Source organism: Alosa sapidissima, chromosome 12 (assembly GCF_018492685.1).
Source record: "Alosa sapidissima isolate fAloSap1 chromosome 12, fAloSap1.pri, whole genome shotgun sequence".
Lineage (NCBI taxonomy): Eukaryota > Metazoa > Chordata > Actinopteri > Clupeiformes > Clupeidae > Alosa > Alosa sapidissima.
Window position 1 is genome coordinate 27,626,221 of NC_055968.1, and position 18,906 is coordinate 27,645,126.

General features: G+C 45.1%; 1 protein-coding gene and 1 long non-coding RNA gene across 3 annotated transcripts in view; one reads left to right on the top strand and one right to left on the bottom strand.

The window, feature by feature from the left end:
* Positions 1-7,438, bottom strand: part of LOC121678399 — a 13,476-nt gene extending 6,038 nt beyond the window's left edge. Inside the window, exons 1-2 of the long non-coding RNA XR_006021227.1 lie at positions 7,429-7,438; positions 3,965-3,968 (exon numbers count right to left, since the gene is read on the bottom strand). This is a non-coding gene — a long non-coding RNA (uncharacterized LOC121678399). The remainder of the gene's footprint in view (positions 1-3,964; positions 3,969-7,428) is intronic.
* Positions 1-18,906, top strand: part of rab6ba (RAB6B, member RAS oncogene family a) — an 85,822-nt gene that overhangs the window by 35,808 nt on the left and 31,108 nt on the right. For both annotated transcript variants that reach the window (XM_042057926.1, XM_042057927.1), the window contains exon 2: positions 5,690-5,748. In XM_042057926.1, the coding sequence (XP_041913860.1) occupies positions 5,690-5,748 (59 nt within the window). The remainder of the gene's footprint in view (positions 1-5,689; positions 5,749-18,906) is intronic.

The window sequence follows — 18,906 nt, forward strand, 5'->3', positions numbered from 1 at the left end:
CATTTTTTCCACAAAAATAAATCACGCTGAAAGGCCTATATGATTCTAACTGTCTCACTAAATTGCATTATCCACACTCAATTCTCACTGGTATCTGCTAGACAACAAGTACCAAAACATGATTAGTTCATAGATTTCACATGTAAAATTCATTTTATACAATCCCACCCCCATCTTGCCTGTTCATAATTCTGAGAAATTCTTGAATTGTGTGCATGTGTGCGTGTACACGTTTATGTTTATGTGTGTGGGTGTGTGTGTCTGTGTGTGTGCGTGCTTGTGTGTTTGCCTGCGTATGTGTGTTTGTGCATGTGCATGCATGCATACATATGTCTACTGTGTGAGTATGTGTCATACGTATGATTACTGTGAATGTATGTGTGTGTGTGTATCTGTTTATGCACATGTGTGCACATGGAATGGGTTAACATGACCCCTGGAGGCAAACATACGGAAAAAATGGGTCATCCTAGGCCCTACGGTTCTCAAGATATTCACAGAAAACTGTGTCTGCCCTACCCTCCTTTCGGGCGGTCCAGTACAGCGGGGGGGCTACAGATCAAAACGAAAAACGATGGTTCCATGCTATTCATGTGGGGTTACATGCCCACCAAGTTTCGTGTACCCCGGTCTTTCAGTGTCCCGGGAATCCTTGTTGGTGTACGGTCACTAAATGTACACATAAATTATTTTATTGTAAGGCCCCCCATGAACGAAAGTTCACACAACTTGGCATACATTCGGAGGGTGTCATAATGATCCTACACTTTCAATTTCGTGCAGTTTTGACCATGTCAGCCAGAGATATTGTGATGAAAACACCTAATTTTTTGCTTTTTAATTTTTAACTAGGTGGCGCTATACATGAAATAAGTGGTAATGGGATAGGTTGACATGCCCCCTTAAGACCAACATACAAAAAATAGGCCTCCTAGGCCCTACGGTTCTCGAAATATTCACAGAAAACTGTCTCCGGCCACCTACAGGCCAGTTGGTGTATAGTAACATAAATTAATTTATTGTGTGGCCCCCCATGAACGGAATTCCACGAAACTTGGCGTGCATTCAGAGGGTGTCATAATGATCCTACACTTCCAATTTCGTGCAGTTTTGACTATGTTAGGTCACAGATACCTGCGATTACACCTCATTTTTACTTTTTTTGTGTTTAACTAGGTGGCGCTATACATGAAATGAGTGGTTATGGAATGGGTTGACATGGCCCCTTGAGATCAACATACAAAAAAAATCTTACGGGGGTGCAGTCCAGCGGGGGGGCTACAGATCAAAACGAAAAACGATGGTTCCATGCTATCCATATGGGGTTATCGTAACTCCCCCTATTTCCACCGGTCCCGTATTTCCACCGTCTTGCGTGTATGTGTCACTTAATATCCATTTCTATACAAACCAAGACAGCGGACTCCTATAGAAACGCAACCACGCACAACATAGGTGTATCTAAATTAGCTATGTACCAAAAATGACATTTTACCGTGACTCGAGGAGCTGTAAACAGTGTTGTAAGGCTGCGTGTACACAACCGATTGGAGCTCCAGTGGAATTTTAATTTCACGACGAGAATTCTCGGTCTAACCGTCCATGTGCCGTTGAAACGGTGTAAATAGGCGACCCATCAGGCCAGCACTATAACTCCGAGCGTGGTAAACAAAATCGGATATTTCAGGCAGTAAATGCTCCCGTTAAGAACCAAACCAGATTTTGTTCAAATCTACACAACTATGGCTACTGAAAAATGTAAGGTTAATTTAGTAAATGTTATTTTGAAGTGTTAAAAAACATCGTTGTTTTAGAATTTCTGAACAAAAGTGGTGATAATTGTGGGGGATACATATGTTCGCTGCGCGGCGGTCATAATAAATTATTAGTGCAGTGTCAAGGACAAGGTCTTTTATTCACTGTATATTGGTCTACATATTAGCTTAATATGCTAGTTTTTTAGCTTAATTTAGCTTAATTTAACAGCTTCAGAGTCATTGGAATGGTTATATGACTTTTTTCGGGGTGAATGGTGGCCGTCTCGCTTCCCCCTAGCGCCTGTGAGCGGAAAAACCACCCTTGCAACTGTGGGCCGGCGGGCCGACGGCCTCAGTGTCAGGAAGTATAACGAGTGTAACGAATTGCTTTACTGCATTCAAATACACATACACGCCAGGCACCGGCTAGAAAAAGGTAACGATGGAGTTTCTCAGACATTCGTCATGACAGAGCCAGCGAAAAAGAAGCAAAAACCGAGAAAACAGTAAGGAAATTGCCAATACTGCATAGTTTACCTTTAAAAAGAAAAGCTTCCATTTTCTCTTTGAATGGAATTCTGTTATATATGGCAGTTTATAGCAGGAGAAATAGCAGCAATAACAGTAATGGTGATTAGGATTTTCCAAATGTATGAATGCTTTCTCAGGAGTACATTAGCATTGATTACATTCTCTTGTTAGGCCTATATCAATAATGCAATGTTATAGATAACACATCTCAGGCACTATACATCAATAGCAGTATAATAAAGGCTACTATATGCAATGTGCTTGATGATTTGATGACTCATCCCACACACACATACACACACACACACACGCACACATACACACAAATACTAGATCACTGAAGGAGTTCAACAGTTTGTCACAGGCCTGATGATATTTGAAGCACAGTATCAGACATAAGCCTTGTTAGTTTACAGAGTTCCTCTGTTTGAAAGAACAAACATCCTTAACAAGCGTCTCTCTACTCTTGTGGGAAGTGATGGCCCATGTCAGTGGTATGAGTCACATGAATCTGTTCCTGTGATGTCATCTTGTTAGAGATGAGTATGAAATGGCAAATGGCAACTTGTGAGGAATCCCCCATCCTGCTCGTGGGGAACCCCATCACTGTATGCTCTCCCTCCTTTCATGTCCCACCACAGCTCACAAAACCAGGGCTGCTTTTGATCAGCTGAACCCACCTGATGGAGCTAATGAAGGGCATTATCATTATGGGATGGCTTTAATCATCTGCAGAGGAGGAAGGAGAAATAAAAGGGAAAACATTGCAGTCGTGGTGCGCCTCAGAAGTCAATGTGAGAACCTCTCACTGAGAGAGCATGAATACTGCTGTCTTGATACAGTATATGACTAGCAGCTAGAAATTCATTTCCTTGACGTTTGTATACTGTATGTATGCATTTGAATGCATCTCGTTTGTTGTCACAGTCCTATAAGAATTGGTGTAGTCTGAGTAAAATGTTATGTTGATTGAATGGGAAGGATGTCAAGGGTGTGGCCAATTGCTGCACAGAGCAGAGAGCTGAGTCTATTATTTTGAATTCCCCAGTGTTTCTGTGACAGGCCCTCTCAGCCTCAGACTGATAGCTTCTCTGCACTAGTTCCTTTTATGTTTTGTTGACCATGCAAAAAAAATAGCAGCAAATCAACCAGTTCATTGCACATTGGGGTTTTTCCACGGGGAGGGGCTGCTCGGAACGATGGGAGTGATTTCAGGCTGGGGTATTATTTTAAGAGCTTATCTGGCCTCCATCTCTTCAGCTCTGCCTTGTACCCCCCCCCCCCCCCCACACACACACACACACACACACACACACTCTTCTTTGCCTCTTTCATCCTACTTCTCACTATCCAGTTCACGGTCATAGCCAGAAGCACAGATGCTTCGTATGTGTCTTGATATCTTTGAGAGGGTGATTTTCTTACAAGTATCTCCCATTAACATCTTCCCCTCTCCCATCTGCGCTGATTTAAATTCACAGTCGAGTTGGCTGCTGCCTGCAGGTATACTCGTTCTCACCACTTTCCCCCTTTTCCAAGCTGCCAGCAAATCCAACCTGCCATCTTTTATAGCCTGATTCTCCCCATTTCAAAATATGCTTGCGGAATTTCTACACTCCTTATTTTTGTAGTCTGGAAAAGTTTCTTGCCGCGTTATCTGGCCATAAAATGGTGACCCATCTTATTTCTTTGCACAGGCTATAAGAGATAGTCATAGATCACCCCTTTCACCTTCTCTCTTTCTATCCCTGCATCTTTTTCTTGGACCATCGTTAATATCTCCACCGAGGGAAAGTGGAAGCCTCACTCTCTCATCTATAGTTCATCACAGGTGTCGCTGACTACTCTCCACATCGGCCATTTCTCTTGTGCCTCGCCTCTGAAAACTACAGTTGATTAACTTCATAAATGGTGTAATATTAAATATTGAGTATGTCTAAACTTAGGCATCCACAGTTTAGTGCAGATCAGCCATGGCTGAAGCTAGTTTAAGCGATCGTTTCTGGCTGGCTTGTTTTCCATGGAGAGATGTGCACTCAGAAAAATGGAGGCCAAAATCTGTTTTGTATTTATATTTTGTTTTGTGACATTGACTGTGAGGCTACTTTTCCGAGCTTTGAAAATACCTCACTCTACTTGGATCAGCACGGTTTAGGATATTTTGTGTGGACTTAAAAACAGCTGCTCACAAGATCAATAATGTAGGTTTTAAAAGGAGGCAGCATTAAGGTAAGACCATAATTCTCTATTTGCTGAAAAGCTTTACACAAGCCTGTGTGTGAGCCCTATTAATTTAGATCCCTCTCATGGTAGCATCAGGTGGACTAATGTCTTTGGTGAAATTAGCATTTAAATGACTTCTGGTGGGCAGTTTTTCGTCACAGTTAGCTCACTGTGAAGTCTGCCCAACCAATTGATACTGTGTCTGACTCATACCCCAGACCTAATCCTTGAATTTGTGTAAATATATGTGAATGTTTGTCTGTGTGTTTGGATGGTGTATAAGTCAATTGATACGGTTATGTTGAGGCACTTATGTGGTGAATTAAGACATGTTACTGTTATATCAGTAGCTCTTCTTTTTGTGTGTGGATAGTATCAGTGTCTGGAACGGCCCAGGTCTCAGGTTGGTTAGTAGTGGTCAGGGTAGAGTAATGTGAAGTTGAAAGAGGAAAGCACATTGCCTGATGCATTGTGGGTTTATTTCAGCTCACAGCGAGAGACGTCGCAGCGGGATTTCAGGTCAGGAGCGGTGCAGCTCTGTTGAACATCAGAAACGTTTCATCTGCTAGAGGGAAGCAGAAACTGGAGAGAGAGATGAGAAATAGGACAGAAACTGTCACAGGCACACACATATAGCCCAGCTGCATGCTGTAATGAATGGGACAGAACTTATTTAATGCGAAAAAAGTCTCGCCATTGGAGTTGATGGCAGCATACATCAAAGAAGTGTTCCAAATGCTAATGTTGAAAATAGCTGTTAATGTGATGGATAATCACATACTACATGCCTCCGCTCATTTCCCCTGCTCTTTGGGAAGCCTGTCTGATGTAACGTTTAAAGGATGTTATTTCTTTCTTTCTCTCTCTCTCTCTCTCTCTCTCTCTCTTTCTGTCTCTGTCAGACTGTCTGATGATTGCACATAAGTTATAATGCTATAATTGCCTCAACTCGTCCAACGGCAGTGCTGACCTTACAGTCAGCCGTTCCAACCAGTAACCAGTAATTAGTTCTCTAGGTGGCAATCAGTTGCACCGAACCTGCCAGACGTTGCCTAGATCAATCACCATATGCTGAGGCTGAGGGCCTCAGGAACACCTGTCTCATGTCTTTACCCTATCCTCTCCGGTGAATGTCGTTCCATAAACACCTTCTCTCTCTCTTGTGTTGTGTCTTGCAGTGGGGAAGACGTCTCTGATCACGCGGTTCATGTATGACAGCTTTGACAACACGTATCAGGTAAGCGCCACCGCCAGGAAACATGTCACGTCACGTCACGTCACGTCACTGCCACTGTCAATCACAGCTTTGCCCATCAACTTCTTATTATCTGCTTTCCGCTCCTCCTACTGTACCACTGTGGCATAGTCAAATGCTGAACGCTCAAATGTGGAACACTTTTGTAACAGAACCTGCAATCACATGTGTGACATTACAATGAGTTCCCCAGGTTCACATCCTCTTGCAGTCTGTGAATATGACATCCCTCAATTGAATTAGAAAGGTACTGTAGCCACTATTGTTATTAATGTGAATGAGTAATGAGAATCCCTAGTGAATGTCTTCATACATTGTGTAATCTTTCAACCTTTGAAAGGCTCACATTATTTCTTCTCATAACGTATTCCTCATAGTGGGGTTTTTAGCATGCTTTATTAACGTTCTCATTATTCCTGGGGAGTGGCCAATTATTAAGTGATCACAATTCATATCATAAGTCAGATGTGCAGGAGCGTGAAATTACAGTTAAAAATAGATGGTAAAATGTCGCAGGGTCTGCGGGTTACAGGTGCAAACCGATACCGTATATATCTCCCATGGGATTGGCAACAAGCATCTGTCAGGTCAGTGAATGATACAGTCGACCTTCGTGTGATAGACGGGCCGACACGCTCAGGGCAGACACAACACACAGGGATCTCTGACCAACCTGCAGATCTGTGCCGTTAGAAACACAGTGACGTCCTATCGATCGTCAAACCTGAACCCGGCCATGATATGTAATGGTTATCTCCAGCCAGACTAGCTTCAGGCTGGGGATCATTTTTCCAGATTATATCACATGCTTGAGGCCATCCCTAAATAAATGTAAATATTTCTTGTTAATGAATGGGTATGAGACTGGAGCCCTGTTGAGCACATTAAAGCCTTGTGCAGCCGTATTACAGAAAAGATGTCACTGGGAACAGTCCTGGGTATATTAAAAAAAATGACTTTGATCTTAGGAGTGTAGCTAGCCTCTGTTGTAGTTTGTTATCAAAATAAGAATCAGATTTCATCAGAATCAGATTGTATTGGCCAAGTGTTTGTTAACATAGGGAATTTGAATCCAGCTGATAGTGTAACTTTAGCAGCACAGACAATATGTAGGCAATATACACTACAAAATATAGATAATATACAAACAACACGCAAATCTACATGTAGACTTTGTTTATAAAGAACATGATGATAACATTTTTTTTTTTTGGTAAAACAGTAGTTAGTACAGTTTGCACTTTATTGTAGGAGGCTTGCTCTACTCTTTACGCAATTTTGATAGAGACATTATATATGGTCATAAATCTCTCTCTGAGGGTGGAATAATTTCAGCCAGTTTTGTCACTAGATGCTGTTAAAATCAATGATGGCAAACACAGCTGATAGAATATTTTTCTATCGTAAGTGTTCCTCTTTGACTGGGTATATTGCAAATGCTGGGGAATTATCCTGATCATAAGGTGCTAATTCCATGTGGAGCATTAGGCTGAGACTGCTGAATAGTAATAGTAGCATTACACGCTTGAGTCAGCTAACTCCATAGACAAGACAAATGAAATGGCTCTTCTTTGATCTGCTCATTCGATTCATCCTGCCCATTTTTCCGAGAGGGCTATGTTAACAGATGGTGGAGAGCCTTTGAGATAGCTCGAACACCACGGGCTACCCTCAGAGGATTTCATCTCTCACGCTGCTGAAACAGAAAGTCAGGATTTCATCATGTCCAGCCGCAGAGCAGACCCCCACCCCCTTATTCATCATCCATTCGCTGAAAAAGCTTAAGCGTAGTTCCTAAATTCGGCCAATGCTCTTGGCTCCAGTGGTCACCTCGAGGACTTAGCTGGCCCTCACACCGCCCTTACTCCAGACATGAGCTCCAGAAGTGCACTAAAATAAACTGGTGTTTTATGAGTGTAGCGGAGGGCTGGGGTTTTTAAATGTCTCGAGAGGGGAGAAGTTTATATAAGGTTCATATATTCTAATTAAACCTGCGCGGAAGGGGCTGAGGAAAGAGCAGGAAACTAATATGCTGCTCTGCTCCAACCCACCTCGTCCCAGAAGATGGATCCTTTGCAGATGTGGGGTACTTTCCGTATCGTGTTGTGTGTGTGTGTGTGTGTGTGTGTATGTGTGTGTGTGTGTGTGGTTGGGTTGGTGGGAGGGAGGGTAAGTGTGCCTGTTTAAAATTCCACATAGTGTGATTGTCACAGAAAGATGCGTTGATGCATCAGTAGGTAGGAGTGAGCAAAATGCCTGTCTGTCTGAGGGAATGATTCATTCTCCTCGCACAAGTTAATCAGAGTGAGGAGCACTTAGGATGCAGCAGGTTATATGTGTGTGTGTGTGTGTGTGTGTGTGTGTGTGTGTGTGTGTTATGTATGCATCTGCATTTATGTATGTACCAAAGCACAGAAGTGTATATCTGGCAGTAAAAATGTGTGTGTGCATATTAGGATGCCTAATGTACAGAATATGTGTGCTGACTCTTATGTGCTTGGTTCCTATTTGTAAGTATTTGAGGTATATCTGTGTGTGTGTCTGTGTATGTGTATGCCTAGTGTGCCGGTAATGATGTAGCATCTCATCACATAAATTGAAGTGTGTATGATACCATGTGTGTGCATGTGTGCATATTTACATCTGTGGGTGTCATTTGCAAGTGTGTATGAGAGGAGAGTGTGTGTGCAGAAGCTTGACTCCCATGTGAGTGGGACTGAGGCGGAGAAACAGTATCTCAGAACTGGGAGCACTCCCACCTCAGGCTTTAGCTGACACAAGCATTCAAACAGACACCTCAGCAGCATCAACAATGGCATGGGCCTCTGAAGCTTCCCTGTGCTCTTGATCTGATCCCTCCTCCTCCTCCTCCTCCTCCTCCTCTTCCCTCCCTCGCCCCTCCTCTCCCACCCTTACCAACTTCTCCACACTGAATACGCAGATCCCCTGTCGTTCACACAGAATGCCCACATTGATGTTGTAAAATGGTTCTTTGCGGGGCCGGATAAAAGAGAATTGTTTATGGGGGGGGGGGGGGGGTAAGTGTGCGTAACAGACGACACCCTTTCCCACCCCCCGACCCCATGCCTCTACCCCAGCTGAAGAGACGCCCCTGAAAGGTGCCAGAGGATTACCGATGTGACACCCCTCGCTCTGCTCATGTCCAGCTGTCAGCCCCGTTCCTCTTCTGAGCGTGCTCACACACACCGACTGTGACAGTTGAGCTTGTCACGCTCACCCTCCGTGTAGACACCGTGCTAGTCGCCTGTTAGAAACCCAACCCGCCATTGTGCACCTATACGACACTCGGAGTACATCACCGAGTGGTTGCGTGCGTCGCCGCGTCTCCCATTTAAATGCAAACTGGCATCAAAGCGTTTAGGAGATATGACAGTGGTAGTGGTCAGATCCGAAGAATGGCAACAGTGGTTGGGAAGGCTGGAGCCTATAGCTGTGGCCCTGTAGTCCTCCGCTATGCCTGTTTGGGATGAAAAGGCTTCATTATCATGGGCAAGCCAGCCAGGCAGTCAGCCCTATTCTGCCAGGTTCACACACACACACACACACACACATACACACACACACACACACACACACACACACACAGAGCCAGTCCCTGTGAAAAGGCGAGTTAAGTGAGCGTAAGTGCTTGTACAGCCGTGTCAGAGGCAGCAGTGGGGCTTTCTGGCCTGGCGGAAATGCCGAGCGGCGCCTTAATGAGATTTAACGCCGGCTTTGTGTGGCCCCTCGCAGCCATTGTGACAGGCACCGCCGCTGACGCCGTCTCCCAGCGGAGCAGTGTTCTGTGTTCTTCTCGCCTTTTATGGAGGAACTGAATGTGGGACACATGATGGTGCGCTCTCGCTTATTCATACACACTCAAATGTAGACGCAATGGCTTCTCACTCACTATTAAAACACTTTAGACAATGGCTTGTATGGTTATAAAACTTAGATAGCAATGGCTGTATATGCATGAATGCTTAACGTCCCCACGAGCTACAAAACAATATGAGCACAGATGCAGTAAGTGCATCCTCATATTATCTGTTTTCATATGTTCACACACTCTCTCTTACACACACACACACACACACACACACACACACACACACACACACACACTGACACACATGCACAGAGTATCCTCTTCTAAAAGGCTTGACCTGATGAATATGCGCACTGGCTGCTGATTGCGCTTCTCTTAGGTCTGTGCTCTCTCTCTCTCTCTCTCTCAAATCCCCACCAACAAAGGCTTATCTGCATAGGGGTGTGACCAGTTCTTCCCAGAGCAGAGCAGACACAGGCATAGGGGTGTGACCAGTTCTTCCCAGAGCAGAGCAGACACAGGCATAGGGGTGTGACCAGTTCTTCCCAGAGCAGAGCAGAGCAGACACAGGCATAGGGGTGTGACCAGTTCTTCCCAGAGCAGAGCAGACACAGGCATAGGGGTGTGACCAGTTCTTCCCAGAGCAGAGCAGAGCAGACACAGGCATAGGGGTGTGACCAGTTCTTCCCAGAGCAGAGCAGAGCAGACACAGGCATAGGGGTGTGACCAGTTCAGGCATCTTGGCTGCCCCATCGCTTTCACTTTGTCCAAAGGAAAAAGCCAGAGCCAGGGGGTCCACAGTAGCTGTCTTCAAAAAGAACTTCAGCATTTTTGTGATGTAAATTCAGATTTGTATGTCTCTGACATGCCCCCATGGTCCACATTATGTCCAAGCTTACTTATTACATCTGCAGTGGCTGAAACCTAAGAGTAGTGTCCCTGCAGCTCCCATATGCTTATATAGTCATGATTGGATTTAACAGCACTCAGAATTTCCCATTGCAACACTGGGATGATTTCCATGGACCACAACGCCTCATTCCACTGTTATTGTATGAATTCCTCCCGTTTTAAAATTATAGCCTTGTCTCTAGTCACAAGTCTTTAGTGTAGAATAAACACTCTGGGCCCTCTGGTAAAATGTCAGTGAAAGTGACAGGAATTTAGCAACCTTAAAGGAATTATCCGGAGTAAAATGCACTTTAGATCAATTTACGGATGATTGGGAGTACACACGTTGAGTTAACATCAAAATCATGTCATTCGGATGTGTTTTGAGAAAGTTCGATTTTACCGTTTTTAGTCAAAACTCGTTAGCGTGGAAGTGAGAAGGGCATATTATTTCGCCGCTACAAAACGCTATTTTTATACCTCTTCTACAGTTCCAAACAACATTACACTTACATGGTAGTGAGTAGAGGGTCCCTAAAGCCAAACCGAAGTATCCCGAGGTCTCCGTAGGACTCCCCTAAAGGTGGCAGCAAAGATGGCAACATTTCCGGAAAGGTACTGGCTTGATGAAATTCATTCTGGACTCTCTATCCGACCACATAAAGAGCCCGTATGTACTCCCAATCATCCGTAAATTGATCTAAAGTGCATTTTACTCCGGATAATTCCTTTAACAACCTCAGATTTTGGTCAGCAAAATTGGATGTAAATCAAAGGTCTACTTTGATTCAATTGGTCGAATTTTAAGCCCCAAATCATCAGCCCTGATAAATCCAGTTCGATTTTTGTAACGTATAAAAGCAGTACTTAACTGGAGACAAGTGGCCCTCCACTTCACATCTCTGTATAATTTATATTGTGTATTATTACTGTAAAACTCTGTGTAATAAACCCATTCATCATGTTGTTTAGAGTAACATGAACAGGCAGAGAAGGAGCTGGCTCTGACTGAGATGGAGCTGTTCATTTGGCCACTCCCACTCCCACTCTCACTGCTGGGCAGTGGGCAGGAATGATCAGGGCTGTCCATGTCAGGGCTGTCTAATACTGCAGGGCCCTCAGCTGGAAAATTACTCCCTCTATCCCCCTGGCATTTGTTTAGATACGTATTTGTGTGTGTGTGTGTGTGTGTGTGTGTGTGTGTGTGTGTGTGTGTGTGTGTGTGTTTGTGTGTGTGTTTGTGTGTGTGTGTGTGTGTGTGTCTGTGTGTGTCTGTGTGTTTATGTACTGTATGTGTGTGTGTGTGTGTGTGTGTGTGTGTGTGTGTGTGTCTGTGTGTTTCTGAGGGTGTGAGAGAGTATGTGTTTGTGTCTGTGTTTTGTTATCTGAGCTTATATTTCTTAACATACAACAGAATTATGTCCAAGTGTATGTTTGTATGTGTTTGCATACAGTATGTATGTTTGAATAATGTGCCTGTGTGTTTGTTTGTGTGTGTTTACAGAAGAATGTAATTATGTGTTGACTAGTGTCTAGGTGGTGGCAGAGCTCAGTGACATGTGCCACTGACTGGTGCCAGCCCCCCGACCCCACATATGCACACTTCCACAACTACACACACGCACACACTTTTATATTCACATTCACACACATTCACACACACACACACACACACACACACACACACACACACACACACACACACACACACACACTCAGTGCCCTCCCTGAACAAGCTCCAGAGACGGCGGCTCGTTAATTAAACCTCTTCGCTCCGTGCTCCGTGCCCACGACTCTCTCCCCGCCTTCTCGCCGCTGCTCTCTCAGTGGCAGACGCGGTCGAGTACACACACACACACACACACACACTCAAAGGGCATTTCTCTCCTCTTAATAACTGCTGAGGGTTGAGCCTATGGGGGCTGTTTACCCATATGTCAGCTTGGGGATCAGTGGAAATCAGATTGCGCATAACAGCACGTGAATGTGCCAGGGGTTTGAAGCGCCTAACAAGATTTTTAATCTCTCTGATTGGCCAGTCATGACACGTCCATGCCTTCTGTGCGATTCTCACACCATTCTAAATGGGGATTGCTCAACTGTTCAATTCTGACGTCATTCATTCCTTTCAAGTAAAAAAAGTCGTTTTTTTCTAGAAGTTTTTTAATTGTAGAAAGTAACAGGCTTCCTACATGTAGACAACTGATACTTTAAGGACAGGAACTAGACACTAGAACACCAGTCAGCCCGTCATAGGGAATGAGGGCATCATAAAACAGGTTGTCATAGTACTTTTAACGGTAGCTTATGGCACTCTGCAAAGACCTGATCCATAAGGAAGAGCCTCATTAGCTGAGGCAGTAGACCAAAGAGCATACAGGAAGCTTGGTGTTATACATTAGATGCTGACAGCAGAAGAACATGTAAACACAAACCTCCTAAGCAGCCCATCAATAAATGAGAACACAGAGGATGCATTGGAATTCTCAGCTGCGTTCTTGAATCACTGCCAATGGCAACAGAAAACAGCAGAAATTAAACAGGCTTCTACAGTTTGTTACTATATTTGCATTAACATCATTCATTAACATCGCTATTTTACGGTGAAAACAAGCTTATTTTTACCCGTTTTCACTGGCTTGCTTTTATCTCCTTTTTCTGCTTCCATCTGTCCCCTCTGATATCTTATGTCCTGTGCTGGACTGTGGAGGAACTCCTTCAGTTCAGTTCAGTTTATTTCTTTGTCCCAAAAAGGGCAATTTGGATGCAACAGGAAGACATCACATGAAGGACATACAACACAAACCCACACCGCAATTAACACTGATAAGAAAACAGCAGCTTCAGTCTGAGTAAAATAATAAATAGTTGCAATAATTGTGTTGGAGCGAAAATACAAGTAATAAAGAACTACAAGAAAGAAGAAAAAAACAATAAATAAAGATTCATGCACATACAACAGTACTGACAACCCGTCCACTGTTATAACAGCATTACATATGAATGAGGCCTTCCCTGGCTCCATGATGTCCATGTTCATATGTTCATTCCCCTGCCTCAGCACCACCACCAGTAGCAGCAGCAGTGGCCTCCTCTCCATCTCCCCACCACCGAGGGAGGGAGGGAGGGACTAGCGGAGGAGAGTGTGCTGAAGCGTGTGCAGGGCCTCTGGGGAGAGAGAGAGAGAGAGAGAGAGAGAGAGAGAGGGATGTGCTACCCCCACCACCATTACCACCAGCACTCCTGTCTCAGCTGTCACTCAGACCAGGAGCAGTGGAGTGTGACCGCCGCAGAGCCAGTGCTTGGGTGAGGGCAGTGGAGAGGAAGGGATTGAATGAGGAGAGGAGAGAGGAGGAGGGGGATGGAGAGAGTGATGCAAGACGATTAGAGGAGAGGAGGTCAGGAAGAAGGGGCAGTAGATGGACAGCAAGCAGGAGACGCAGAGGTCCATAGTTAAAAGAGAGGAGAAGATGAAGTGGAGGAGGAGCAGAAGGCAGAGGATGCGACAGGAAGTGGACAGTGGAGTATTACAGGGCAATGATGAGAAGAAATGAAGAAGAAAGGAAGGGATGATAGCCAGAGAAAGGATGCAGAGAACTGACAGAGGAAGAGAAGAGAATGTGTGAGAGAAAAAGAGGCAGAAGAAAAGTTAGGAGGAAAGAAGACGTGAGGCAAGATGAGAGGAGTGGAAAGCAGAAAGGAGGAGAAGAGAGGGAAATGGAGAGAATAGAGGAGATGGCGAAGAGAGGAGAGAAATTGGGATAGAGAGCAGAGAAGTGATTAAACTGGAGGTGGTGGGAGGGGGAGGAGAGAGAACACGTCTTCATTTTGCTTATTTCAGCTGGAACAGAACACACACACACACACACACACAGAGAAAGAGAGAGTAGCTTTTTAACTCACTGACTCAATGTTCCTGACAAAAAACCCTCTATTTGCATTTCCTGATTAAAGCTCATATGGTAATTGCAGCTTTTCAGTTAGTGTTGTTGTTTTTAGCCTTCAGCTCTAATGTGTGATTCCTCACCACTTGTTCCTCGTGTTGCTCTGCTAGTGTGTCTGCGAGTTTCTCTCATCGGTTAGAGGTGTTAGAGGGAACAGCACTAACACACAGTTAGCTAATAGGGATGAACAAGGGAGGCTGTGCTGTGAACGATCCCGAATGGCTTCCAGTTGCCAGATGCTGACTTAGAGATACAGATAAAGCAACACTCTTCCCACCGAGTCCATCGGCTAACAAGCCTATCTTTCAGTTACTCAGGAAATGACCTCCGATAGGTCCATCGATCCTGCTTGTTTCTGGGGCAACTCATGCATCTCCCCTCCCCTCATGCAACCCCCCCCCCCCCCCCCTTCCACCCTTGGACAACTTATCCTCTTCCTCTCTGGACGTGTCACATGTTCACACCAATCAATGAGCCTAAATTGGCCCTGTTCTGCCATGACGGAAAAATATATCGTCGCATGACTCTGCCCAGACGTTTCACACACCCCGAACCCTGTTAGGCTCATCCGTATTCCCCATCACGGATGCCCCTCATAGGCAGGCACGCTTTAAAAACCTGTTCATCACACTGATGGCCCATGACGTCATCTCTCTCTCTCTCTCTCTCTCTCTCTCTCTCTCTCTCTCTCTCTTTCTCTCTCTCTCTCTCGCTACATCTGCATGGGACTGTAACGGGCTTGATCAATACGGCTTAATTAAATGCTGTCGGTTGCTGCAATGCCATCCATCTGCAGAGATGCCGGCTGACCTATGGTGACTGCCAGGTGGGCACGGTGCCAGTGGCAGCTGGGGTGAGACTCGGTGCCGGCACTGACACGTCTCACTCAGATGAATGTGTGTATGGGGAGGGGGGGTGGGGTGGGGGGCAGTGGACAGAGGGGGTGAGGGTGTTAGATGGACCAGAAAGAACATTCTTTTTTCCTGTTGTTGGTGCTGCTGTCAGAGAATTTCATGGTTTAATGGGACTCTCCATGCCAATTTCATGCGAGTACTTGTTTAGAAAAAATTGCCGGCAGTAGCTTTGAGCAAGTTCTTATCATTCTTGCTACACATTAGGTTTTGTCAAGGACTGTCCTATTGGATGAAATGCAACAAAATTAACAAGCTTGTAGGTATTTGAGACATTTACATGAACAGCACGTAGAGAGGAGACCAGAATTCCTTCATAAGGTGGCCCATGAAAAATGAATGAGTTATAATGATTAAGGTTGTGGTCCTCCTAGACCCCTTCAGCACTCCCTGCTTACTCCCTATCTATTCCTCCTCCTCCATCCCTCTCTCTCTCCCTCTCTTATTCTGTTATCTCATCTGTCTTTCCCAGGTTCCATCCATCCTGCCCTCTTTTCCTCCCCCCCTCCAGCTGCCCTTTAGCAGGGTGGATGCTGGGAGTAGGGGCCAGACGGAAGCTAATTATTTCTCCATCTCTGCCTTTTTTAGTCCAATGTCCTCCCTCAAAATTTCTCTCTCTCTCTGTCTCTCTCTCTTTTTTAATCTATCTATCTACAGTATCTATCCCATTCTGTCTTTCTTCCCTTTCCTCTTACATTCTCTCTCTTCCTCCCTTTCCCTACTTCCCTACCCAATATCTGACCATCAATCATCCATCTCTCCCTCCCTCCTCTCTCTCTCCTCCACTCCCCCCCCCCCCTCCCTCCCCCCCCCCCCCCCCCCCCCCCCCCCTCCATCCCTCCCTCTGCCCTGTAGCATTGAGGTGTGTGCGTATGAGCCAGGGGAAAGCTCCCGTGCCCACAGGCAGGCCATTAGAAATGCAGAGTGTCGTGACAGGTCCCTGGCCTCACGGATGTGTTGCCTCGTCCTCGCACAGACAAATGGCTGTTTTCTCTCTGGCACTCCCAAACAGCAGCTCAACACTCTCTCTCTCTCTCTCTCTCTCTCCTCTCTCTCTCTCTCTCTCTCTCTCTCTCTCTCTCTCTCTCTCTCTCTCTCTCTCTCTCTCTCTCTATCTCTCTCTCTCTATATATATATCTCTCTATCTCTCTCTCTCTCTCTCTCTCTCTCGCTCGCTTTCTCTGCTCCTGACGAGACAGCAGTCTGGTAGGGATGGACAGAGGTGGGGCTAGGGGGTTGGGGTTTCTATCTCAACCGTGTCAACTTGGCACGAGTCGCGGGCGATGTTCATGGTGGTGAGGATTGTGATGTGATGTCGGCGGAAGTCTCAGATACTCACACGTGCCAATCGAAGCGCTAAGCTGCCCAGCGACTTCTGCTGAGACACAACAAAGTTTTATGGGATCAATATTAGTGTGAGACCTCAGATATTCAGCGTGGGAGGGAGGGAGCGAGAGATGGAGGGAGGGAGGGAGTAAAGGAGGAGGAATAGAGAGAGGTGTTTCTCTGACATTGTTCTCTCCTCTCTTTCAACTGGCTAGAAGAGCCGGGCAGGAAAAAGGATGTGCGTTGTGTGTTTTAACGATGATGTGTGTGATGGTTAATAATTAAAGCGCTTATGAATAATTTCTGCACTTTTATTCATGCGAGCGCACTGTGTAGAATTTCTATATTTAACCCAGCAGCTGGAGGAAGCCTCTTGCTATTTGCTGTTCAAAAGCCAGAGAAAGAAAAAGAAAGAAAGAGAGAGAGAGGAGAGAGAGAGAGAGAGAGTGGAAGAAAAAAGAAACATTTAAACACCTATTCTCACTTTCATCTTGACAGTGTTGAGTACAAGGATTTGACTAGCTTAATCTGCTTTCTCTCAACTGCTCTTGGTGGAGAAGTTGCTTACTTAATCACTGAACATTTCCATTTCGATTCTTTTCTAAATCTGAATCCCTAAACGAGGAACTCAGCTGCAAACTCTGGCTTCACCATTTATGTACCTGCTCTCAAACAAGAGATAAATAAAGTAATGTAGCATTGTTCTCTTAATCAGGTAATCATATACTTAAAAGTAATTCTCTTGGGAATGTATGCTGACTCATAGAGGCATATATAGTTACATGACTCATATTAGATAGCATAAAGTGGCATTTTATATATATATATATATATATATATATATATATATATATATATATATATATATATATAAAACTAAATGGTGGCAGACATCTGTGGCAAAGGGTGGAGGGCTTTGGGCTGGAGGTAGCAGTGGCAGAGGGCCCTGTCTGTGTAGCCCAGCCTCTTTAACTGGAGATGGCATAGCAACTCTGCTCCAGTTGCCAGGCACCTCAGCGGTTGGCATCGCCAGGGAAACGGGCTGCGTGATTATGCTGCTGATGGCCAACTGTGGAGCGATGGAGCAGGAGTGCTTCCTGTGTACACATGCACACACACACATGGACGGACACACACACACACACACATATGGACGGACACACACACACACACACATACTGTACACACACTTACTCAAGGGTGTACATGCACATATGGACACATAAAATCAGAAGTATCCATGCAGTGTTTGGGGAAATGTTAGACTTTTACACAACCAAAGGTGCTCACACACACATTTGCATGCTTACAGCTGCAAAATATACCCTATATGCAGTCTAGAAACAACGGAGATGACACCTGCAGAAAACAAACTATTGCAGCAAAATATTACAAGACAGAGCTATTGAAAGGAACTCTGTTATACTTAAGGTTACATTGAGCTATTGGTAAGAGAGATGAGAGCATTGGAAGGCAGATGCAAAAAGCAAGTCCTGGTTTTGACAGAGCTGAATTATGCTAATTACATTACACAGCACTTAAAGCTGGAGGCAATCAGTCTGTGTATGCTTTGTATCCTGGGACATGGACAGAACCTCTCTCTCCCCTCCCTCTCTTTCTCCCTTTCTCTCACTCTATCCTTCTCCCACTGCCTGTCCTTGTTGTACAAAAGCATATGCCTATCTCATCATATCTCATCTCTCAGTGGAGAGCAGCCAGATGGGTTGCATCATGAAGGGAGCAAGTAAGATGCCATACCTTTGTATAGCATCTGCATCAAACATTTATCCAGTGAAGAATCTGTAATAGACGTCACGTTGCACTGTCTTCATCGTGACTCAGCAAAATGAGTGAGCACCATGATGAGGCAACAAATCCTTTAGGATTCTCTCCGCATCTCAGCACAATGTCATCTGGGGCACACACACACACAAACACACACACACACACACAAACACACACACACACACACTCACCCCTCTGTTCTCCTCCATTATCAGTTATTTTGTGCTTCAGCAGCCATCCAGCTCTCTCTCTCTCTCTCTCTCTCTCTCTCTCTCTCTCTCTCTCTCTCTCTCTCTCTCTCTCTCTCTCTCCTTGGTCTGTGGTAGGATTAGCCTCTGTGTTAGCATTAGCGTCCTAAGGCTATCTGCTGCGCAGGGGGATTAAGACACAGCTGACCAGGCCCCCACCCCAATAAACACACAGGACTCTGAGCCTCTCCTGACATCCGCACAGA